Source organism: Callithrix jacchus, chromosome 4 (genome assembly GCF_049354715.1).
Source record: "Callithrix jacchus isolate 240 chromosome 4, calJac240_pri, whole genome shotgun sequence".
NCBI lineage: Eukaryota > Metazoa > Chordata > Mammalia > Primates > Cebidae > Callithrix > Callithrix jacchus.
Window position 1 is genome coordinate 65,191,124 of NC_133505.1, and position 26,313 is coordinate 65,217,436.

At 40.5% G+C, this 26,313-nt stretch overlaps 1 protein-coding gene across 45 annotated transcripts in view; it reads right to left on the reverse strand.

The window, feature by feature from the left end:
- DST (dystonin) overlaps positions 1 to 26,313 on the reverse strand; it is a 505,428-nt gene that overhangs the window by 372,701 nt on the left and 106,414 nt on the right. For 26 of the 45 annotated variants that reach the window (XM_078369452.1, XM_008994605.4, XM_035295973.3 and 23 more), the window contains one exon: positions 14,271 to 14,478. In XM_078369452.1, the coding sequence (XP_078225578.1) occupies positions 14,271 to 14,478 (208 nt within the window). Of the gene's footprint in view, positions 1 to 6,441; positions 7,032 to 14,270; positions 14,479 to 14,644; positions 14,774 to 26,313 lie in introns of those variants that run through there. The other 19 variants (XM_035295978.3, XM_078369458.1, XM_054254135.2 and 16 more) reach the window with 2 other exon arrangements.

The window sequence follows — 26,313 nt, forward strand, 5'->3', positions numbered from 1 at the left end:
CCAAACTAACTCTACATATTTGCTGGACTTTATATAGAAAATAAACATTGAGTAAATTAAGATGATTTCTGAAATAAAAACAGATTTTTTAAACTATTGAAATATGGTCAGGTGCAGTGGCTCACGCCTGTAACCCCAGCACTTTGGGAGGCTGAGGCAGGTGAATCACCTGAGGTCAGGAGTTTAAGACCAAACTGACCAACAAGGTGAGACCCCCATCTCTACTAAAAATACAAAAATTAGCTGGGTGTGGTGGCAGGCACCTGTAGTCCCAGCTACTCAGGAGGCTGAGACAGAAAAATTGCTTGAATCTAGGAGGTGTGGGTTGCAGGGAGCCAAGATCATACCACTATACTCCAGCCTGGGTAATGGAATGAGACTCTGTCTCAAAAAAAAAAAAAAAAAAAAATTGCAAGTTTTTCATCATGTATATTTATCTTTTAAAAGGATATAAATTCAATTATTTTATTTGCTTAGGGAAAACAGGTCCACTGCTTTAAGATGCTACTAATCATGCTCAAAGGATTCACAACAAGCAGACTGATAAGGTGTTAGAGACCTCTACATTAAAGAGAGCATTGCAGTTTTCTAGGGCATACTATTTGCTGTATTTCCAAGGTCAAGCAAAATAGCTTTCGTTCCATTTAACTACCAGGAACGGTCTAATGGTGACTAATAATAAAAACATTTTAAAAACACCTTTTCTAATAAATACATACTACAGATTTTTTTTAAACTTACAAAGGAAACACCTCAAGCTTTTTGGACATAACCTCAACAACAAAAGTTGCTGCACCCACCTCCTGCCCCCACATGCAGAACCAACTACAGCCATCCTGACAATTCCTAAAATTTCTCTAGAATCAACCTTCTATTCCAACCACTATAATTTTACAGTACCCATTTAACCTGTCTCCCTGCCTGAGTCTTCCCTTTTAACTCAGTCTTCCACACTGCTGCCAGAGTGCTCTCTCTAAAATCTATCTAACTTCCTGCTAGGGATCATAAAGGGTCACTCTCACTGCCTAAAGAATAAAGCCCAAACTCAGTCCTGGGTATGGCACTCAAGACTGTTTTCAGTTTGGTACAGTGTAACTATCCATCATTCATCCATCTTCCTACAAATTCTATCCAATCCTTTACCTGAAACATACCGTGAATTTCAGCCAACGATCAAAATGATTTTGGTGATTATGTCAATGAAATGGAAAAGTCACATTAGTGTCTCCTCTTGGAGTTTTCCTCCCTGGTACTTTTCACCTTCTCACAGGGTAAAATCCCATTTGACCCTAAATACGAAGCTTTCCGCAACACACAACCTAAGCAGAATTATTTGCTTCTTCTTTTGGGAGAGATGAGGTAGGTCAGAAAACAAAAGCTAACAAAATTGCATTAAAGGACAAGCAAAAAAAAAAAAAAAGAATAAGAAAAAAGGGTCATATCTGATCACTTACAGAAACAATGACATACTTTAGCAAAAAATTGCCTGAAATTCCTCCTTGGAAGTAAGTAGAATGTAATCCCTAACATATTAAGAGATAAAAAATGGACAAGGAAATCTTTCCTGTTTTTTTTCTTCAAAGTCATTATAGAGAGGAGACTTCCGTGAAACAGAAGCATCTGTGTTTAATTAATATGAAATAACAAACATTCTAAACTACAAATCATCTTCTCTTCCCAATTAGTCACCAGGTCACATGATTTGGGTACATTCTTGTGTACTTTTATACTCAGTTGTGGAAGTAAAACAGAAATGAACATGACAGCCTAGATATTTCATCTTATTGTCACTTGTATAGCTTCAGATATTTTCATAATCTCCAATTGCATGAAGACGCGTTGATCAAATATTCTAGCTCCCCACAGAGCCAGGATCCTGAGACACATATGACTCAAAGGCAGAAATACAAGCACTTCTTTGTCAAACTACAAGATAGAAGTACGACAATGAATTGTTCTCACCACCTGTCCTTACATTGATTACCTAAAACTGTTACTAAGCCAGAAGTTAAGCATCTCCAAATTGTTGAAATACAAAAGAAAAGAAATTAAAAGTTTTAAAAAGCATAAGCCTTCTTTTTAAAGACTCTGGCTAAATAAATGTTGAGATAACTCTCTAAGTCAGAACAAAATAAACTGAAAAATCAGTAGAAGTTTAAAATTAACTTCACTAACAATATCTTAAAATTTCCCATATTCCTGAACTGATATATGCTCCTTATTGTGTGAGGCAATAAACACAATTTAATCCTAATTATTTGGTGAAAATTACTTTTCAAACCCTTGTTGTAACATAAAACATTCAACTGCATCATTTTGAAAATACTCAGAAACCTTATGGAGCTCTCAGATATTCCTCAAACTTTAGTGAAGTCAAATATATTGTGTGATGATTGTTAATGTGTATTCAAATTTTAAGTTTCCAATTTTAACTTGGACACTTTGCCCTCCATGTGCCAGACACTGCTGGTTGCAAAACCAGCTGCAAGTCTTTCCATATTCTTTACAAACAAAACTTCAATTTTGTTCAGGCACTAAATGAAGCCAGCTTAAAAATTTACATTTCCTAGGCTACCTGCAGATAGAGATGGCCCCTGGAACAGCTGTCCCCTGGAATGGAGACACAAGGGCTGGAGGAGGAGCAGTCATCTTGGGATCACAAAACAACCACAAGATACCCTATAAATAGCTACACAGAAATAAAGGAATCTGAGTGTCTATTGGCAAATGGAGGTACCCTATGACCTAGTTCTGCCTACTTAGGACCTCTCAGTACCTGAGAAAAAGAAAACATCTATTTGGTTAAGCATGATCACTTGTTTCCTATTACAAACAGTCACACATAATCTTAACTAACACTCAGCAAATTCAGCCTGTTTCACTTTGAAAAGAAAACAAAAATCCCAGACTTACACTATTATGGCTAGCTATAATACAACATTATCATGATGCAGCACAGTTAAAGTTCATTTATTATATAACTGTTAACCTGTGAATACAGCATGAGCAGAAAAATGTGAAATCAAGTTTTTACAGAATCCTAGAAGCCAAATGAAAACCACTGAGCTAGACCATTACATGCTGCAGAGAAATTCCCTGAAACCTGCATACTCCAATTTCAACTCAACTGAGTATCAGAGCTGATTTACAGAGTAAAATGACAGAATTTTTACTAATCATCTATCAATAAAGGCAATAAACCCGAACTGAAAATAAGAATTATGGTAGTCGTACTTCCTTTTGTCACCATGCACATAAGCAGATTTTATAGCCTTAATGAGAGAATAAACTAAAGCAATTTGTAAAAAAAAACAGAGAAAACTTTGCCTTTGCCTAAAGAGCAGTTTTCAGGGGTTAGTGATATTATAGGTAAGTAATCAAAACACCCATTCAGCTTTCATAAAGAAAATGATAAATGCAACACTTTCATTAGTGTCAGATCAATAGAAAAATAACCATTTTGGTGGACCAAAATAATGTAACATTTTAAAATTATATCCATGAGGTATAGAATAAGATGTATTGAGTTCATATATTATCTCATTTTTTCACTTAACATTATACTACAAAGTAACAATGTGTTGGGAAAACAAAATCTTCCAATGATACACTAACAGCAGAATTTCATAAGATGAGAGCTAATTAATCATTTATGATAACAGCATATGGGTTAGTCTCCTTATACTTAAGAAGAAAAATAAGATACTACTATATCTTTTAAGCTAACCTACTAAGAACGTTTTGTATTACACAGTATATACACTGGATAATTTACTAGAGATACAAAAGAGAGCCACTATGACATAGACAATTTCTAGCATAAACGATAATAAAGAATTATGTTTTACTCAAAAATAAATGCCTTTATTCAGCTGAAGTTTGGTATCAGCTGAAGAAATATAATGTTTTTTCTTTAATCAGATGGCCCTGAATATTCTATGAATAAATTTTACAAGTGACAGGACTAGAATATGAATCAGAACACTGCACCCTTCTCTGTAGCAAATAGCTCTTTCTGTGTTATTCTAATTCAGCAAACAGTTGCCTATTTTTGCCCAGAAGTAAAAGACCAAAGCAAGACACAAGAATAGACTGACTACACCATAAATAATTAGCGCTCACTCTCCACTACTCTTGTTTTTCTACCGGGAGTCTGATTTTAAGTCCTCCCAAGGCGGTCTGAAGACTAGGCCTAACAACACTCTCGACTTCTAAACCTAATGCTCATAATTCCTAACATTATAGATTATGACAATTCTGCATTTCTGACAACAGGCAGATTTTGAATTGGTTCCAGCTGACTCCAGCACTTACACTACTCAACAGCTGAGGCATATGATAACTTGGCAACCTGATAATATTCTAGATGTATGCAAATTAATTCTGTAACCAAGGAACTCAGTCAGAAATAAAAATCAAAATAACCTCTCAAGTTTAAATGGGAACATAAAATGTTTTGAACAATGCATGATTTCAGAAAGTGAGCAACTGTACTCTGACACTCCCTATTCAAGCCTACAATTCTTTTCTGATTAGGTCAGTCCCCACAGCAAGTCATCAGGATAATAAGCACTGTAGTGAAGTCATCGTACTGGATACTGATGGGAAATCATAACTGGCTTCAAAACACATCAGAAGACAATAAGTTTCCCAGGTCTCCAGCTTTTCATGGAATACACTGCCCGATACTTCTACTTTCCTTTCCAAAACTAAATGAAACATAGAACAACTATAAAGCCAAGTACAAATTGATGAACTAAGCATTTTAAAACCACAAGTAAAATGAGGAAAATTCCCATCACTTTTTCAGTAACATCTGAACAACATGTTTGAAGATGTATATGTTTAAGGGCAGTACTGAGTGTTATACACTGGCCTTCAGATCTTTAACTCTCTTTTATTTCCAAAGACAAAGACAAGCTCTTAAACAATACGTTTCTTTAAGACAAGTAAAATCAGCACTTACATGCTCAGTCACCTGAAATCACCCAAGTCACTTAGGTAAAACTTCATGTGACAAAAATTCATTCAGCTATAATTTTTTCAAAAGTATAAAATGTATGTACTTTAGAACTTTCCGATTTTTTTGTTTCTGACTTTATAGTGCACAGATGTATTTCCTCAATAAGGTTTGTTAGTTTATATTACAATATTTCTCCTTTTTAAAATTCTGAAGACAACTAATTACAAACCTTATTTTAAAATGGAGAGATGAAAGTAAACATGAGTCTATTACCCACACACACACAAATGCCACAAATGTGCTTTGGCCTAAAATATCATTGCACTCACTCAGTGGCAGTATTATACACAATAAGAGTCTTAGCACAAAGGAATTTTCATTGCACTGTTTACAAAATTCTACATAGATTACAAGAATTTCAGTTACAAAACATATTCTACAAAGAAGAAAACAACTGTGAATGGATTTGAGCTTTCTGGGGATTTGGAATTTTATTGCTTAGTTCAATGTTTTATATTTCTACTTTTCACTAATAGAAAACTACATGCATTGTTAACCATATAATACCACTGAATGTACAGACATTGGGTTACTAAACCCAAAGCAATATTGAAAGGATAAAAAGCCATTTGAATCCAACCTATGAAACGGGCCACTATTCACTATAAATACGTTAAGCCTCTGTAAACTGCCCTTGAGTGCGGAGTGTTCCGGCAGTCACAATAAGGAGACAATATATACACACTTAAAATACATTTCCAGAGACAAAAAGACTCTTGTAAAATGGACAGCTGCAAGTTCTATTTAGTCATTATATTTAATTATAAAGTCAAAGTAAACATTATACTAAAACATAAATACCAGGTTGGCATAGAATTTCCTGAACATAAAGGATGGGCAGAAAAAAAACTCAAAATATATTCTTTACATTTAAATTTACAAAGAATTCACTAACTAAAATCTTTTATCTATCACGCTATAAAATAAATTTTACAATACATCAGAATAAGTATATAGGCACAAACTTTTTCAAATAAGATCATTTTAAGGAAAATGATGTAGTGATGCTGAACCTTTTTTACAGAGCCAACCAATACCCCAGGCAAGCAGGAGCAGCAATGCCTTAGTAATCCCATAAAGAATTAATCGGTATCCACCCTCCCAGGAAGAATTATGATTATGCGTACTGCTTAAGAGCTTTTACAAGAGAGAGAAAACGCAATGTGCTTCTTGGAAACCAAACCCCTTTCCCCTCTCTCTAGTGCTCATCTAAGGGCGTCTCCAGACTGCCGCCCACCCCACCATCCTCCCTGGCTAGGGGTACTAAATCCCATGCGGAAAGACCTGGTCCATTCCCAAGACTGGTCCAGACACCTGTTTACTCATGCCCAAGCAGTGGTGGCTCTGGTTAAGGAAAAGTAGCGGTTGCCTCTCTGATCCGCGCCAAGCTCTCCAGCCCCAGGGCAGGGACCACATACCTTTGTACCTCTCCAGGACATCCTCGTAGGCCTGGAGGTACTCCTGCTCCTCCACGTACAGGTAAGCAGCAGGGGAGAGGTAACCCGCCATGCTGAAGTTTATCTAAGCGATGACTGGCCAATTCCCCTGTCCCCCTCGTAACCCCCGGACAGTATCCTGCTTAAGACGCAGCCTTGGGAACAGGAAAAGAGGAAGGAGCAGCAGGCTGGGGAAGATCGCGGAAGCCGAAGACGCAGAGCGGGGACGCAGGGGGCGGCAGGCGCCGGGGCCGGCAGAGGAAACGCCCAGGCCTCCTGGCGGGCCAAGGGTGGGCCGCCCGGCTCCGGGAGCCCGAGTCCCTCTCGGGTTTCAGCAGCGGCAAATCTCAGCGAGCGTAGGGGCGGCGACGGGCAGCGCCACGCCAAGCGGAGGAGCCGGGAGTGCGGCGAGGGCGGGCGGGTGCCGGCGGGCGTCCGGACCCTCTGCGGCCGCGCTGGCCGCTCTCCTGGCCCTGCACGGGGCGTCTGCTCCGGGCCGAGCCGAGGCCGCGGCGGCGGTGCGGGAGGACCGGCGCGCTGCCTCCGCCGGGGATGCTGCGCGGCGCATCTGCGGCATTTCCTGGCCGCCGCGCTGCAGACACTCGCCCGCGCCGGGGAGAGAGGGAGGGAGGAGGGCGGAGGGCGGAAGGGAGGGGGCGAGCGCGGCGGTCAGCGCCCCGGCTGGCTCGGCTCTGGCCCGGGCGCAGCTCGGCCCCTCCTTCCCAAGCAGAGCCACGGCGCCCCGGGCCCCCACCCCAGGACCGCCCACCCGGGTGGACGGTACAGCCAAGCACGCCCACCCCCGGACACGGGCTGCCCGGTCCCGGATCCCCAAGGGCGATGTTTCTATTTGGGACCCACAACAGGTGCCTGAGAAACAAAGCCGCAGCTCGCAGCCACCACCGTGCGCAGCCCCCTGCTGAGGGGCCAGCGGCTCTCCCTGGGAAAGGGATGATCGGGACGAGGGCTGGAAATATTTTCTTCAACCCATTTTTTTGGCAAGGGAGGATTTAGGTCAGTCTGTGACAGCACAGGGCAGGGAGGGCACGGGGGTCCGAGTCCAGGGGACATCCCGGGGACGGGGTGAGGACGCCTCTGCAGGTGGCCCCACGCCATCAGCGTCTGACAGCCGGGCCGCGCCTGCGCCTGCGCCTGAGCGCCCGCCACCCCCGGGGCTGCCAAGGACCAGCCTGCGGTCCCTCCCTTCTGCCCCCCAGAGCCCGCCGGCGCATCTGCCGCTGAGCTCCGCGGCGGGCCTGTCATTTCACAGCAGCCTCATATTACTTTGTCACCCTCCTCTTTCTCTCTGCTTATTCATTCCACATAGTACTAGTATCCATTAAACTGAGTAAAATGGATACACTTCCCTTAAATTTGATGTATGTGTATCATACTAAATGGGTGAGTTTAAGGGCCCATGGAGGAACCAACTGATACCCAGGCTTGCAAATGGATGTGTTTAAGAGTAATGACTGAAGTCAGCCTGCTGTAGATAGGATCTTGACGCCTTACTGTGTCACATGGGCAAATTACTTATCCTCTCTGAGCCCCTCTTCATCAGTAAAACAGCGATGACAGAGCCTAACTCATAAAGTTGTTTAGTAAATGAAGGATTAGCTGCTGCATCTGCTACTTTATTTAGGAGGTGGGGTCTCACCCTGTCGCCCAGGCTGGACTACAGTGACAGGATGATACCTCACTGCTACTACTATTATTAGATAAACCAGCTGATTGTTGCGGTCTGACCTATGTCAACTTCATCTCTTACCCAAATCTACCTTGCCTATTTCCTCCTTTCATATATATTGACCTTTTGCCCTCCATGATTTTTTTAATTTCTTTTTTAGCGTTGGGTGTTGTGAAATATGGACCATTTTCCATTAATGCTTAGATGGGGATAAGTTCCTCTTGAAAAAAAATTATTTACTCAAAAAAAAAAACTGACTTGAGATAGAACTGGAGCACTTAATTCTTAGTCAGCAATTGGTCTACTTTTGTTATTCCAAACAAAGCAAGACCACATCTCTTTTTTCTATCCTGACCACTGGTTTATAATCTGAGTTTGAACCCTTGTCCCAGCAACTCTTTAAGGTTACCAGAGTTTTCTTACAGCTTGATATGCATTTATGTGCACATTAGTTCATGAAGTAACAACCAGGTGTCATATGGGACACTGTCTTTGAAATAAAAGGGTTAGCAATTAGATCCCAAAAAGTCATTCATTTATGGACCACACATATAGAGACATAGGTCTCTCAAAAATGTCTCCTTTACAGTGAGTAAAGTCACTGAAGGCACATCTGAGCTTTCATCAGAGACTGACTCCCAGTAGCACCCAGTTTCATGAATATAGTCAGCACACACACAGTAATTGAAATCATCCATTTAAGGAACCAGTCAAAATGAGTAGAAACAGCATTTGGGTTGTTTTTAAAAACAGCCTTTACCCCATGCATTCTTGGAAGCATAACATTGAGTCAATATGCTAATAATAATAGTGTATTCCACAGAGAAGCAGCAAAAGCATAGCAGTAAATAGCCTGGACTTTGGAGTCAAGACTGCATGAATTCAGATCCCAGCTCTGCTACTTCTTGACACTAAGACCTTGGCAAATTTCTCTTCCTTTCTCAGCAGATATGAACTGAAAAATGGAGAAAAGCATAGTACTTACTTCATGGGATTCTTGGGAGGTCTAAACAGGATACCATATTAAGTGCTTAGAACATCTGGGCATTAGTAAGCTATCATTTATAGAGCATTTGATGTGCCAAGGAGTTTGCAAAATTGTTTGCATTCACTGTTATGTTTAATCACCACAACCATGACCCTTTGATAAAGAAACTGGAGCTAAGAAAAGTTCAGTAAATTGTCCAAGTAAACCCAGCTAGTCAGGGACACAGGAGGAATTAAAACCCAAGTTTGCCTGAGTTCCAAGTCTAATTCTACTTTGATCCTTCAATTCCAACTTCAAAGAATTTGGATAGGACAAAAATCCTTTTCTTAAAATAGCATTATCACTGACAAACCATGTATGTGTACAGGTAGTTTATGACTGAAAAACCCAACTTACAATATCCTGCAGCTAAGAAAAGCAGATCTGTATTGTTCATATGTAAAAAGCCTTTATACAATGGGTGTTTAAAAGCCGCTTTCCTTACATTTCATTGTTCTAGTCTCACATTGACCCTGGGAGATAAGAAGTAAACATACTAGTGTCTCAGATTTTAATATGATGAAACCACAACAAATACAAAAGCACTCACATGGTGGCTCCCGCCCCATAATGCTAGTACTTTGAGAGAACAAGGTGGCCAGATGGCTCGAGTGCAGGACTTGGAGACCAGCCTGGGCAACATGGCAGAACCTTGTCTCTACAAAAATGCAAAAATTAGCCAGGCATAGTGGGACCTTTAGTCCCAGCTACTTGGGAGGGTAAGGTAGGAGGATCACTTGAGCCCTAGAGGTAGAGGTTGCAGTGAGCTGAGATCATACCACTGCAATCCAGATTGAGGAACAGAGGAAGACCCTGCCTCAAAAAAAACAAAAAAAGCAAAGTTGGCAGAAGGATCACTTGAGCCCAGGAGTTCGGTTCCAGCCTGGGCAACACAATGAGAACCCATCTCTATTTAAAAAAAAAACTTTTTAAATAAACCAAGCATGGTGGTACACACCTGTAGTCCTATCTACTGGGAAGGGTAAAATGGGAGGATCCCTTGAGTCCAGGAGTTAGATGTGGCAGTGAGCTATAATCACGCCACTGCACTCCATCCTGGGCAACAGAGCAAACTCTCAATTCATAAATAAATTTTAAATAAACAAATAAGTATTTGACATGTGACACCATCAATGACTTTCCAAACCGTAAACCTGATTATGCCACTCGACTGCTTAAAAATCTTTCAGTGGTTCTCTAGTACTTACAACATAAACAGTTCAATTGCTCAGGATTGCACACAAGCATCTTTACAGTTTCTGCCTTTTCCTTTCAAATCCTGTACTTAGCTACACAAATTACTTGCAGTTCCCATTTAAACCCATGTCCCTACCTTTGTTCTTGTAGTTCCACCCCTCTAAAGTGGGCTTCCCTTTCACCAGAATTCTATCAAGCTCTTTAAATCTGAGTTCAAGTGGTACTTCCTCTCAGAAGCCTTTCAGGAACCTCCCATGCCTCTCTTCTTCCCCCAAGTTAATTACACTTCCTCTGGGTTCTTTTAATTTTAGGCGCTTATAGCCATCATAACTAATCTCTGTAACAACTAATAATTACAGTACATTGTAACTGTCTAAATCCATTTGTCATATTAGACTATGACCTTTCTTTTCCAGCTTATTCTTTTCTCTTTTATTGATACATATTTTACATATTAATGATGGCACCCATAAGTATTTTTTACATGCATAGAATATGTAATGATCAAGTCAGAGTATTTGATGTAACCCTTGAGCATTTATCATTTCTATATATTGGTAACATTTCAAGTCCTTCCTTCTAGCTATTTTGAATTACACAATATATTATTGCTAACTATAGAAATCCTACTCTGCTATGGAATATTAGGACTTATTTCTTTTAATTGTAAGTTTGTATCCATTCACCAACCTCTCTTGAAACTATGACTTTTTAAAGGCAGAACTGTGTACTAATCTTCATTTTAATGCAGGGGCTCAATAAGTAGCTGCTAACTGTGAGTGAATTAAGGTATCCCATAGACCACATCGTCTTTTTGACTCAACAGACAATTTCACAACCAAATCTATCTTTATGACCTTAAAAACAAATAAAAATATTAAACTCTCAGCTCTTTTATACTAAGTAATGACCACTACAGACAACCTCACACCATTTCTGAATTACACCTCTTTTCCTAAAAGGGATGAATTTCAGGGAGAGGGTAAGTTTCAGGACCAATATGAAAATGTATAATAAAATTATTAGTGGAAATGTCAATCATGTTTTCATACTATCCACAGCACCAAATTCCACTAGATAACCTGTACCCTCATCCTGACACTGGGTGATCAATGGCCAATTTAACTCGTAATACATCTGAATTTCATAATTTAGCCACATTATAAGTTAAACAGATATTTGTGGACTGGCCCCCCAAGTCTGTCCTCCATCTATGAATATTGTTTATATTTGCCTAGAAAAAGCCAATTTACCAATATTTATTTAAAATACAATCGTAGGCCAGGCGTGGTGGCTCATGCCTGTAATCCTAGCATTTTGGGAGGTCCAAGTGTGTGGATCTCTTGAGGTCAGGAATTCAAGACTAGCCTGGCCAACATGGTAAAATGCTATCTCTACTAAAGATACAAAAAAAATTAGCCGGGTGCAGTGGCACATGCCTGTGGTCCCAGCTACTTGGGAGGCTAAGGCAGGAGAACCACTTGAACCTGGGAGGTGGAGGTTGCAGTAAACCAAGATCACACCACTGCACTCCAGTCTGGGGGTGACAGAGTGAGAATACAACTCAAAATAAATAAATAAATAAATTAATTAATTAATTAAAAATAATACGATTCCCTACTGTTTATTGTTTCATTTTATTTTTTTCTGTTTTTTAAGAATTCATTTTTTTTGTTTGTTCGTTTGTTTTGAGACAGAGTCTCACTCTATCACCAGGCTGGAGTGCAGTGGTGTAACCTTGGCTCACTGCAACCTCCACCTCCCAGGTTCAAGTGATTCTCCTGCCTCAACCTCCCAAGTAGCTGGGACTACAGGTGCACACCACCACGCCCAGCTAATTTTTGTATTTTTAGTAGAGGCGGGGTTTCACCATGTTGACCAGACTGGTCTTGATCTCTTGACCTCATGATCCACCCACCTCAGCCTCCCAAAGAGCTGGAATTACAGGCGTGAGCCCCCAAGCCCAGGCTGTAATTTTTAAAGTATAGAATTTTGATGTCCCCAGTGCATCAACTGCCACCAACTTCACACTTACCCCTACAAACTCAGTGAACATTTTACAATTAACAAGCGACAGCCCCTGTCTCAGTGAGTCCACAATCACAATCTACTAACGGCATCAGCACCTTTGTGTACACTGCATCAGAATATCCAGTTCTTCAATTACTTCCTACCTGCAGTGTACACTGATGGTTAGGACCACCAATTTCTCAACTTCCCACCCAATAGAGTCTTTCCCAATTTATATAATCTCATTCCCCCTAACAAACACCTGCCCTGTCCTTCTGTCGTAACTCCTTCCTTCATTACTGAAAGCAAAACATCCATTTCTGCCACTACTACCAAAACTCTCAGTCCAGAAGTACCTTCTGCCTTCCAAAAATTACATAGAACAGGCATCCCATTTTGATACCCTAGTGGACCACCTGTCCCCAGAAACGTCTCACTCACACCCTCCTTTCCTCTATCTTCCCTTTCCGCTGAGTCAAACATCTGGTATGGGCTGTGTCATCTGTATAGGCAGTCGTCTCCCTTGAGCCTCAGACCTGCAGGAAAGTTCTCAACAGGGCAAGGAGGCAGGCCTCAGTGACTAAACATTTTCTGGTCTGCCTTGACTCTCCAAGGCTACCCCTGCTCACTCTCACAGTCTCCATCCTCCCTCCACCTCCCCTTTCTCACTCCATCCCTTGCTCTTCAAAGGCCTGGGTGAGGCCAGCCAGCATCTCACAGCGGAAGCCAGAAGAAGCTCAAGGCTGTTGCCCCAGAAACCCTGACTAGAGAACGGCAGGCTGGATGCTGTTTGTTTTTCCCCTAATCAGAAAATCCCACTGGGGGGACAAAAAGGGGGTTCTCAACTGCCTTGATGATTGGAATCTGGGCTGGTGCCTTCCAGCCCCCTTGGAGGAAGAGAAAGTACCAACTTTGCAATATAGTATAGGAGGCAAAAAAAAAAAATCTGTGGAAAGGGACCCCCAGAATTAAGAGCGGAAGAGAGAGAAGGAAAGGAACCCTGAACCACTGGCTGCAGAAACAAACTTAAAGTTAACACCTGGCCTTTTTGCAAGACAGTCCCCAAGGACACACTCCATCCTGCCCTGTTACCATTTTTAAGAAGGAAAAAAAAAAAAACCAACTATTGAGGGAAGAAAGGAACAACCACCCCTGGAAGCACGGGAAACAGACAGACAAACCACGCAGGAGTTGGAGGCTTGCTTTCCACAGTGTTCTCATCTTTCGGCTGGGTAAAACAAGCCATCACTTCTGCTTCAGCTTTTAGGGCCAATGCAAGGGAACACCGGGTAACACAGAGCAGAAACACTGGCCACGTCTCATGTATTAATTAATACATGATGGCTAAACCCTCAAAAGCACTAAGGACAAAAAGCTGCTATGGATACGATGATGCTACATTTAAAGAAAAGCAACATCCAAGTTGCTGGAATATGCTTTGCAATCCTGGGTACCAAAAACCGAGAATCTTCTTGAGTTAAAGCTGCGTAGCTCAGTGCCCCTGGGCAAAAATGAAAATAAAGGCTGCTCATTTCCAGCTTCCCGCAAATATACTGGGAATCCCTGGAGTTAATACTTTCAGAATGTTACTGTAACTACTGCAGTAAATAGGAAAGTTTAGTCCAAATGTCTGTAAATATTTCCTTGCATTTCAAAGGAATCGATTCATCCAACCAGAAGGCAGGGCCAAACAGCTTAGTCACCAGCAGGCAGGGCAAATGGCTCTATCGGTAAAACAAGGCATAAAGTAAACACGGTCATCATCCTCCCCCACCTTGTGCACAGATTCCTGCCCAGTGCATCAGCTCCCTCGCTATGGCCCCTCAGGGGGCAGATGGGTGAATTTCCGCAACTCTCTTCCCCGCTCCATCCCCTTCCCGATGCTCTTACCTGCTATCCTAAGCACTGCCCTCTCGGCAGGGTCCAGCACTGAGCCCCCTTGAATCTTTCTTTTCGATCTCTCATGTTTAGGCAAATTCCAGGGTAAGGTGTCTCCTGGAGCTGGGGATGCGGAACCAGATTTCTGGCTGAAATCATCCTCATCGGAAAAATCCGCAGAGGAAGACATGGAGCAGCGATAGGACGCGTTCCCGGAACTCTACAGAGAACGACACAGAGAAAGCATTAAGAGCAAAATACTCACAAACGCCTGTCGATTTAAACGTCCCCCGCCCTCCCTGCCCCCAAACTAGCTCTGGTATCCTACACCATCCTCAGGGCTGAGGGGATATACAGAAACCAAAAATATGAAACCCGGGGCTCACCATCTTTTCTTGGCCAAGATTCCAATCGTAAAAACAATACCCAGGCAGTTCCAATACATGAAGATTTGCACCGAAGAAGTGTGTGGCCTGTGGTCCGGCCACCAGCTCACAAATGACTGGCCCAACAATGAAGCCAGAATCAACAGCCTTCCTGTTACAAATCTATAGTATTTGGCTCCCCCAGCAGGACAGGAGAAACATTTTCCATCACTAGCCTGCTGGTTAATTCATTAATGCAACTAACTCGAAGTTTCGAAAACAAAGCACAAATGCAGGATGTTGGGTCCCAACTCCTTTCCGCTGCAAGTCGCCTCATCACTGGGGACTCCGTTCCGACCAGTTTTAAGCCCCTGTCCTCTTTATTTAATTTTCTTCATGAGACTGAAGCAGGTTCCCAGAAAAGAGCAAGGAGGGAGGAAGAGCTGATTCTGAGAAGAGCCTTTTCTTAAGACTGGGAGAACACAAAAGACTGTTTTCAGAAGCCTATGGCAGCTCCAATAAACAAACATCTGAACTCGGTTTAGAGTTCTTGAGATAATTTAAACTTCCAGCAAAGTAACAGCTGCCAATAATGTAAATGAGAATGATGCAGTGCAGTGACAGGAAACAGAGCTCTTCTCAGCTCCTGGTCATTACACAGTGAAATGAGAAACATGATGCTTTTACTAAAGCACTTTGCCTGAAGGTTAGTCCTCCCTTCATCTAGCTGGAGTGAATCTGCAGGGTCCTGTCTTGCATAAAAGTGTTATATCTTCCACAGAGGGAAAAGGCACAAGATGTGATTCCTTCCTTCTTTGCTGGGTTATGTTTGTGATTATTTAGAAAGCCACGGGCTTACTAATGAAACAAGGATGTTGACTATCTCTGCTGCAAAATTATAAATATAATAATATATCAAAAGGAAGTCTTAACTTTCCTACTGAGAATTCTACTTCCCTGAGACTCACAGTAAAGATGCAAAACTGGTGTAACTCAAATTCCTGAAATGTAACTTGCAGCCATGGATTCCTAAGAAGCAAGTTGCAGGCAGAAATCAGTGAGGCATGCTCCAATTTGAGCAAAAACACTGGGCTTCCCACAAAAGCAGTGGGAACTGCAGCACAAACAGCCTGTGTGAGCCACATCCCAAAACACTTACCCAAGGTACGTGAAATAAACTCTAATTGCATCAGGACTACTGACCTTATCTCAGTCTGTTCAGGCATGTGGCTATGCATGGTTAATACCATTGTTTTATTTTTTTCTTTTTTGTGGGTACATAGTAGGTGTAAACCCCATTATCATAGAAGTTCATGTAACATTTCCCGCAAAGTAAGGTATGTTAAGACTTAGCTTTCTATTCTTTCCCCCAAAAAAGCTATCTTCCATTTTATTTTACATAAAATTTCATCATCTTGGCTAATTTATTTATTTAGAATATGTATATTTTTCTAATGACAATAAAGTGTTAGGCAAACTTGAGGCAAAAGTAAATAAAATTGATTTTCTGTATTGTAGCTACAATCCATAGGGAGTTGTGAGTGGCATTAAGTCAGTCACAGTCTGCTATTATCAACCCAATTTATTTTCCATGCTTTTCTGAAAATTCATCTTGAGCTTTCTGAGCTTTTGTTGTTGGCTGGCTCTGTGAAATAAAAAAGGGTGACATTCTTAAAGACTTTTAAGAGGGTATTGGATTTCTTTGGCTGCTTTCTGTCTTCCTAAAAATGGCTTCCTATCTGTCCTTACTTAAGGTCATCCTTTATCTGCGAGATTATATTTCTTGTTACCTGTACTATTTTAGTGAGTATAGTAATTTGATTATTTATCTTAACAGACAGACTTGGAGAGTAACTGTTAAAGAATTGCTCCTTTCCAAAAACCACTGGTTATTGATTTTTATAGAGTAAATTTTTTTAATGGCCTGAGTCTCAGCTGATTGAACAACGAAATGTGATTTATGCCATGACTTAAACACCATTAATCACTCATAGCCAGATGGGAACAGTTATCACCCCTGGACCCATGGGTGTTGACTGGTGCAAGCTCTAATCTGGTAGTGTCATTGGTAAACAGATAGGAAAGAAAAAGAGGAAAAGATAATCAACAACACTTCTTTCAGCAATATATCAAAGGAAAACACAGACCACACACGTGCACATACACAAAAAAACTGAGGGAAATCATACATATTTTTATGTGGTAAAGCCTCTCCCAGGCTACGTGTTCCAAGTATCTTAACAATTAAAGTACTGGATTTTTTCCCACAAAAATTTTCATGAACACTTTTTTAAAATATAAGGTGAACTATACAAAAGTAGGACCACTTGAACCCTGAAAATTGAGAACAGATTTAAATGGAGCTGCTTTAAAGTAGATTGATCCTAAAAAAAAAAAAAAAACCTATTATATTCTTTATTGATTTGAAATGACTGGCCAAATCATGTTACTATTTTGGGGGCTAGAGCAAAATGTGGAACTACACTTCCCTTTCGTTTTGAGAAAAGCAAATATGTTCTCTCACCCAAAGGCCAGAGCCTAATCTTTGATGTGGGGCTTGGAAAGGTAGGACAAAGGACGAGGGCTCCTGTAACCAACAAAAGCCCCAGGTTTGTATCTAGTATTCTACTATTGTTGCCTAAGGTTTGATTCCTACTAAAATACAAATACGGTAGCTATGTCCATCAAGAGGGGACTGATTAAATAATAGTTACATGGATACCACAGTCTACTCTATAGCAATTAAACAAAAATCTTATGATCTATATTTAGTAAAGAAGTAATTCATAGAGAATGATTTCTTAAAATATGTGCATATGCATGTACAGGTAATAGTTACCCATATGTAAATAGCGATTATCTTTGGGTGATGACTAAGATTCCAAATGAATTTAATTTTATTCCTTATAATATTTTAATCCAATACAAATACATAAAAAGATTACCAAAAGCAAAAAGAATTTATGTCAAGGGTTAGAGAAAATATGGAAAACTCTATGAAGAAGTAACTAAGTCAGTGTTTTTAACATTTTTGGGCTCATGGACACCCCTGAAAGGTTAATGAAATCTATGAAGACCTCTCTCCAGAACAAAGTACAAGAGTAAATACACACAAACTTTGCATATCATTTTATGGGATTCACTGACCCACTGACCCCAGGTTAAGACCCCTATTCACACCATTATTTGTTATCTCCATTTGGCATGTTGCTGAAAACAAGAGATACATGAAAGAACTGTGGAGTGACCATACCAACAAGGGGGCAGAGCAATAGGACAGTGAAGATAAAGCTGGCCTAGGTCATAATACATTTGAACAGTTGTCCTTTTTCATAAATGACCATGAGCCACTTCTGAACTGATGCTGGATCTCTACAACCAAAAAAGCACTAGGTAGTTACAAATTAAAACCCCAACATCATCAGTAGGTTCTTGGAAACTGCTGCTTTAAGTGAAATGATATATAACGAAACCAATTTTACATAGGCGAATATAAACAAGAGTTAAGTTCTTACAGCAGATAATATTTCTGGTCACAAAAATATCACCAAAACTTCTAAATAAAGACCAAAACACTCCTAATATTAAACATTGAAATAAATGTGAGCTATACATATATTTACAGAAGATTAATAAAAACAAGTAAGATTTTTACCAAAATTTACCAAATTTTTGTGAATCAGTAAATGATGGCAGTCATTGGGGCGGTAGATTAAAACAAAGAATAAACGTTTGCAAAGTAAAAAATATAGAGTACCTCCTACCGCCATGCAGTTCAAAACCAATCACAGATATAGTGGACCCACTGAGCACTTTCATACCACATCATTTATTGTCATGCATTTGTAGGATCACTGTACACCTTACAAATGTTTATTTTGCAATAATTTGTATTTTGTCATTCATTTCTTTTCCAACCTGCTTATTACAGTTTAGGATCAAGAGTGGCCAGAACCCATCCCAGCAGCTCAGGGGATAAGACAGGACACCATCTCATGGCAGGGTGCACTCATAATCAATGCCCATAGTCACTCAGACTGGGACCAATTAACCTCATGTGCACATCCTTGGAATGTGGGAGCAAACCGCGGCATCCAGAGAAAACACGTGCTGGCATAGGGAGAAAGTGCAAACTCCACAGACAGCAGCCCCATCCAGGAACTGATTTTTTTCTCATCTACATTATAACAAAAAGATATTGAACAAAACATTATTCAAGGACATGCTACATTGTGTCTTCTACAACCTAGTTATTAAAGCAGTTTCCACAATTAAATTAGATCACCAAAAGCTTTAAAATGACTTTCCTAATAGCCAATTCATTCACATGGTATAAAAACAACCCAAATCTCCTAAAGCCAGGATAATTACATAATGCAACATTTTTAGAAGGGGAACTGAACAATAACTTCTTTAATTGAAACCCCAGTGGGGGATCTGAGATAAGCACAATGGAACTGCCTAAACTGGATGCCGCCCAGCCTTAACACCCTGATCTGTAGAAAAGTGCCAGGAAATTGTCTTGGCAATAAGCATTCTCTACAGGCAATGGAGAAACAAGTGCAGAGATCAGGGTTTGCAAAGCAGCCAAAAATTTAAAATCCCAGAGGCTGAAAAGTAAACTTTCACAAACCCACATACATATAACTTAGGCGCATTTCTGTATGTATATTTCAAAATATTCACCAAAAAAATCCCCAAAAAATAGAAGGCACATGAGGAAACAGACCAATCCTGATTCTGATTGTGAAGCATTCTACAAGACAACTGTCCTAGATCCTTCAAAAAGATCAATACATGAAACATACACACCCAAAAAGGAGGAGTTGTTCTAGATTTACAAAGACAAAAGAGATACAACCAATTCATGAACCTCAGCTGGATTCTGGATTCTTTTTTGAAAGCTAAAAAGACATTTTGGGGAAATCTGAACATGGAACATGGATTGTTTATTAGACAACATAAGGAAATACTTGTTAGTTTTCTAAGATGCGATAATAGTATTGTGGATATGCAGGAAAGTGTCCTTATCCATAGGAGATGCAGGCTGAGGAAACTCAAGATGTCTGCACTTATTTTTATTGTTTCCATAAAAACAAAGAAAACTATTAAATTTGATAATAGGCTAACAACAAGTATTCATTGGTCTACTCTTTCAACTTTTCTGTAAATCTGAATATTTTCAAAATGAAAAATTGAGGGGAAATAGCAAGGTCTTTCTTTTTTTTTAAGAGATAAGGTCTTGCTCTATTGCCCAGGCTGGAGTGCAGAAACATGATCATAGCTCCCTGCAGCCTTTAACTCCTGGGCTCAAGAGATCCTCCCACCTCAACCTCTTGAGTAGCTGGGTCTACAGGCTACCATACCTGGCTAGTCTTATTTTTCAATATTTTTATAGAGACGTGGTCTTGCTATGTTGACCAGGCTGCTCTCAAACTCCTGGTCTCAAGCAATCTTTCCGCCTTGGCCTTTCAAAGTCTGGGATAACAAGCGTGAACCACTGCACCCAGCCCACAGCAAAGACTTTTTCGATGTGTTTCAGTGTTACTTAGTCTTCCTATGCTCACAAGATCAACATGTACAGGTTGCAAGGACGAAGTAGTTTTGATCTAAGAAATTTCTCCTAACATTTCTTCATAAACACTTAGAGAAGCACTAGAGGCAGTGGCCTGTGTCAACAGGAAAGATGATCTGCTTGTCTTAGTCCTAAACATAATTTTAGACAGAAAAATATAAAAGAGGGCCGGTCATGGTGGCTCACACCTGTAATCCAGCACTTCGGGAGGCCGAGGCGGGTGGATCACGAGGTCAGGAGATCAAAACCATCTTGACTAACACGGTGAAACCCCCTCTCTACTAAAAATACAAAAAATTAGCACCTGTAGTCCCAACTACTAGGGAGGCTGAGTCAGGAGAATGACTTGAACCTGGGAAGCAGATGTTGCAGTGAGCCAAGATCACACCATTGCACTCCAGCTGGGGCAACAAGAGCAAAACTCCATCCCAAAATAACATTAATAATAATAAATTCCTCTGCTATTCATTTATTAATAATATACAATATAGTAAATATAAGATAGATTCAGTATCACATTACTTTTTTTTTTTTGAGATGGAGTCTCGCTCTGTCACCCAAGCTACAGTGCAGTGGCATGATCTCAGTTCACTGCAACCTCCATCTCCTGTGTTCAAGCAATTCTGCCTCAGCCTCCCAAGTAGCTGGGACTACAGGTGCATGCTGCCATGCCCAGCTAATTTTTTGTATTTTAGTAGAGACGAGGTTTTACCATGTTGCCCAGGCTGGTCTTGAACTCCTGAGCTCACGCAATCCACCCACCTCAGCCTCCCAAAGTGCTAGGATTACAGGCATGAGCCTGGCCAGTATCACATAATTTTGATATTTTACATAAACAAAAATGGAAAACTTTTTCTCCAAAATTTGGAAAGTCAAAGATACAATTTTCTTTAAAATTCCCTTAGGTAAGCAGGTACAAATACTAACTTCCTCGATGTTGTATAAAAGTATATTGTATGGCCCAAGACTATCCTTATATGACTAGTTTTTTATTTAGAAGTAAGTCACAAAGCAAGATGACATTATCCAATTTTAGAGATCCCAAGGAAAACAACCTCTACCACAAATAAATGGCTGAAGAAGATAACAGTGAAGGAAGATGCAAGAACTTGTACCTAACTCCTTGAAGACAAAATGAAATATGGTAAATTTGGGGCACCTTGTGCTTGCTTTAGTTAATAATTTTCAAAACCTGTTGAACAATTAAGGTATTAAACCTTTTATCAAATAAATAGCTCTCAGTCTCACCTGGAAACCACCTTTAGGTGATAAGTGACATGGAGGGGGTCTAGTGGTGATGCCATTAGCTGGCTCTCTTTTCTTTTAGGGGAGGTATGCAGGAGCCCTTAATTACAGGAGGCAGAAGAGCCTGGGTGTTGGTGAGAGGAAGGGGGATAGGAGGGAGAAGAAGCAGGAAGATTACTGCTAAGTTCTGACTCAAGGGAAGAAGCTTCAGGCAGAGTTAAGGAAGTCAAAGGTTTCTTTCTAGGTGGAAAGACCCAGTTCATCAGCCTATGAAAGAACAATGGAATTTAGAACACAAACTCTTTCTAGGGTATAGTCATTGTACTATTACAATGTTACTGTTACTTAGTACTGTATTTCTAGGGAAACTAAGCTTGCTGATGGGACAGAGGAGGGAGAAAATTTTCAACATCATTTTCCTTTAACTGTGTGGTCTCTCTCACAATGAAGAAAAATCATTCAAAAACGTACAACTATAGTACTCCCAAACTGCTTTTTGTATAGCGAGCACTCTCCTATTCCAAAGGGGCAAGGCTTCGCTTACTCTGTGTTCTCTTCCCAAGGATTCTTTGGTCCTATGTGCTCCCACACCTCCATAAATCATCACAAACAGATCACAAATAAAATAAAAAGTATGCAAAGTATCCAAACACAAAATTTTTCTAAAAATGTAAAAAAAAAATTCAAAAAATTTCATACTTTTTTTTTGCAAGTCCACCTAAATTCAATCATATTAAAATTATAGAAATAGAGACATCAGAACTAGTTTGCATTTGAGTATCTACAAATAGTCTTTCCGACCAAAGAAAGAACATTTTAAATAACTTGTCTAAAAGAAAACCAAACACATCTCTGAAAATAGCCCCTCAAAACAAATATATTAGGAAGACAAACTCAAATACCAAAAACATACTAGAAAATACTTAATCTTAAATTTTAAAATGGATGTTTATGTCAGTTAATTAAAAATATGTCCTTGCCTTTAAAAGCAGAAGGAAAAAGCAAGAAAAAAAAAAAAAATATATATATATATATATATATATACATATATGTTTTAAGTACCCATAGGCCTCTTCCATAGAAGGGCCTGAAATCTCGGCCAGGTGCAGTGGCTCACTCTGTAATTCCAGCACTCTGGGAGGCTGAGGTAGACGGATCACAAGGTAAGGAGTTCAAGACCAGCCTGACCAACATGGTGAAACCCCCTCTACTAAAAATACAAAAATTAGCCAGGCATGGGGGGCACCTGTAATCCCAGCTACTCAGGAGGCGGAGACAGGATAATCACTTGAACCGGGGAGGCGAAGGCTGCGGTGAGCAGAGATTGTGCCACTGCACTCCAGCCTGAGCAACAGACAGAGACTCTGTCTCAAAAAAAAAAAAGAAGAAGGGCCTGAAATCTAACTAGGAGAGCAGAAGTGACAAAGTAGCCAATTTATAATTAAATATCAATCATCTTATCATCACTTATTAGGCTTAAAAATATGTCTTCTGGTGGAATAGTAATAAATACATAAACAAAAATATGGTTCATAGTATAAAGTCAATTAGGAGAGAGAAGTTAAATCAAATCAAGCCTCTGCAGTCCCTTCAGAAGCCAGGTTGGAGATGCAGTTCCCCAGCTCCCTCACTTCACTCTTCTAAGAGTATCCTAACCAAAACTATCCACTGCTGATAGAGTTATCACTGTAGATGCACTGTGGCTGACCTCATTTTAAAAAACAAATTAACAACAAACACGTAAAAATTGGGAAATTTCACATGAAAAATCAAATGTGGAATATTGGCCCTATTGGTTTAAGAAAGGACACGTAAAGGACCTGTGATTTTCAATTTGACACAGTCCTTACAGGTATGATACCTGATCCCTGGAGACATATGACTTTAGGGTCCCTGGCAAGAATTAAGTGATGGATGACATTGCTGTACTGAGTAAAGGAAAAGATAGAGGAGAGGTAGGGATTGCGGTAATTGATAGAATAGGGATGAAATTTTTAAAAATAAGAAAACTGGAGGAGAGGGGATAAAACAAAACAAAGAGAAACCTTTCAAAATATTTCAGTTAAATGGACAACAAAGAAAAATAGATCATTCCATGTTTCTACTGACATCCAAGTGTTTACTTCATTCTATTCTATCCCCAAACACCCTGGTTAACATTTCCAATGCCCAGGAAATGGAAGAAAGCTCTATGACTCATGGAGATGCTGACCCAGGATCTCCACAAATCTAAGAGCTGGACCCACCTACCCATCACTACTGCTGATGACTCCCTGCTGGTTTTTGCTCCTGTACCTACCCTTGGTCAACATGTAGGAAGCATTAATAAATTTTGGCTATTAGGTGATATTGTCTATTTACACTGGTTTGATGTGGAGGTAGATGACTAAGCCAAAAAAATTGTCACTTCAGGAAATATGAAACAACAAAGACAGAGACTAGAAGTTATTGCAACTGGGTCACTTTAATCACAGCTCTTGTAATACAAAATCCATGAGTTTCATATCTATCCTTCCCAAGCTGGTTGTTAAACCTTCAAGTATTTGAGATGTCCCTGTATCTTTCAAACACATACCTTTTTTTAATTCAGAAGGTTTTTTTTCTTGTAAATTCATTGTCTCCATTGCCGGAGACAATAAAAACTTAGACAAACATGTTAGTGTAAAAAAAAAGCAATTAGAGATATTCAGTTCTTCCCTACTGACACACAAGCAAAGTTACCTTTATTCTTTAGCCTTCCATTTTCATTACCTGTCTCTATTAATGAGACTTCAGAAAATTGCTTTTGATAATAGCTTTTACACACTTACTCTTTTATTTCAAACAGTAGCTACTTAAGTGAAATAATTACTTTTTCATTAAAAACAAAAGCTTTTATTATTGCACAGAAACAAACTCTATGAAACTTGAAGTGACTGGCGCTCCCACTGCCCTCTTCTGAGGAAAGCAGAGCTATTCTATGTATATTAAGGAAAAACGATTTTGCTGCTACCTTAAGCCACATCTGATTGGAACTGGGGATCATTCCCTGATCCCTCTGAGCTGGCTTGGTGGAGAACTCTGCTCAGGTGGGATACTTCATATTACATGGTAGCAAACCAATCCAACCAAGCCTCTTCTCAGGAATAAATGCTAAGTTCATTCCAAATGTCCATAGTAATATTTGGCTTTCCCTGACATCTTTTGTACATCCTGGTCTTAGAACACCTGAGATCCACCTGGAATAATTGTGTGGCTCAAAGCCCCCACATCTGCACTAAAGGCCATGGTAGATTTCATTTTATCTTTGCAATAGATCTCTCTTTCCCAAGGTGCTCTGGGCTTGTCACTTCCTTGCTTTATCCCTGGAGGAAACTACATGGCAGGACAGGAAGCAGAAACAGCCTGCAAGAATACCTGACTTTTCTTTTCCACAAGCCTAAATCTTCCCTCCCATTCCCCGAAACCCTGCCATGCATCTCACAGGACCCCACAACCTTAACACAGTTCTGAAGTGGGGGAAATGGGGAGCACAGGCCTGGCCTCATGGAGATCTGGGAGTCAGAACCTGAGATGAGTTGAAAAAAAAAAAGAAAGGGACACATCTTACCCCAGAGTATTTAGACTGAGATTCAAACTCACTGTGTGGGCAGCAACTGTTCCTTATGTACTTCAGAATCCCAGGTCTTAGGAGTGAGCCCCTGATGAATGTCTGCTGGGTGAATTTATTGGCTTGGGAGCTTGGTCCCATATAAGTAGAAATTCAGAAAGAAAGATCTGCCACAACCAAGGCTAAAAATGCCCCAAGTGTCTGGTGTCTGTCTGTCGACTTTGTCTGTCTGTCTGTCTGTCTGTCTGTCTCTCTCTCTCACATACACACACACACACACACACACACACACAGCCCACCAACAGGGTCAACACAGCAGCTACTTCATTCCTCCAGCATCATTTCTCATTTTAAGGCTGCTTTGAATTATTCTAGATACAGGGAAGAAAGAAATGTATTTCCTTGCTTGCTCATTGCCACCTTATTCTACATCAGGTAAGAAAAGAAGGTAGTGTCTGGGCAGAGAAGATGTTAGGGCCTTCCAGTTATCCAACTAGTATCCCAGAATGAGAAGGGAGAAAACGACAAGGTGCTCTGAGAGCATCAAGTGGAAGTGGCAGCAGAGGCGGCTGGAAAGCAGGTGATGGATGAAGATCACAGCAGGGCTTGTGTGTGACAATGGGGCCCAGACTTCATGTTGTAGGAGCTGGATTGTTGCTGAAGAGTTATAAGTGTTTGCCCATAAAACTGCATGATTCCTGGACTGTAGAGGGCTCAAACTCAGACCAGAATAGTGGGCAGTTATTGTACTAGTTCAGCAATCAATGATGAGAGCCTGAACTAAATCATTGAAATTGGGGGTGGAAAGGAGAGGATGAATTTGAGAAATATTTAGAGACAAGAAAAAAAAGCAAGGCTAGAGGAAGGTAGGGCTGTGGCTGCTAGGGTAAGAAGTGACAGTAGCTTACCATGTGGGAATGAGAAGGTGAAAAGTCAAGCAAAACCACACCAGTGGGGAGCCAGAGAATAGCAGTAGGAAAATCAGTGGGTCCCGGTCAAGTCACACAAGGAGAGCTCGAGATGATGATGCTCTTTCTGATAAGCCTCCTAGTTGTGGTGACTCAAATTGGTTTAAGATACAAGGCTGGCTCGACACCAACCTCCAAGAGACCTGCATTTTCTTCCAGCTACAGCTCTGGCTCCTAGCACTGCCATGAGTGACTGGTAGAAACCTGCCCCTTAGAGAAGCTGCAACTGGCCGGCATCATGCAAGGGACTGCTTAGATGGTAACATGCTGGTAATGAAGCGTTAAGGAGCCACTCCATTCTTTATTTGTCCTT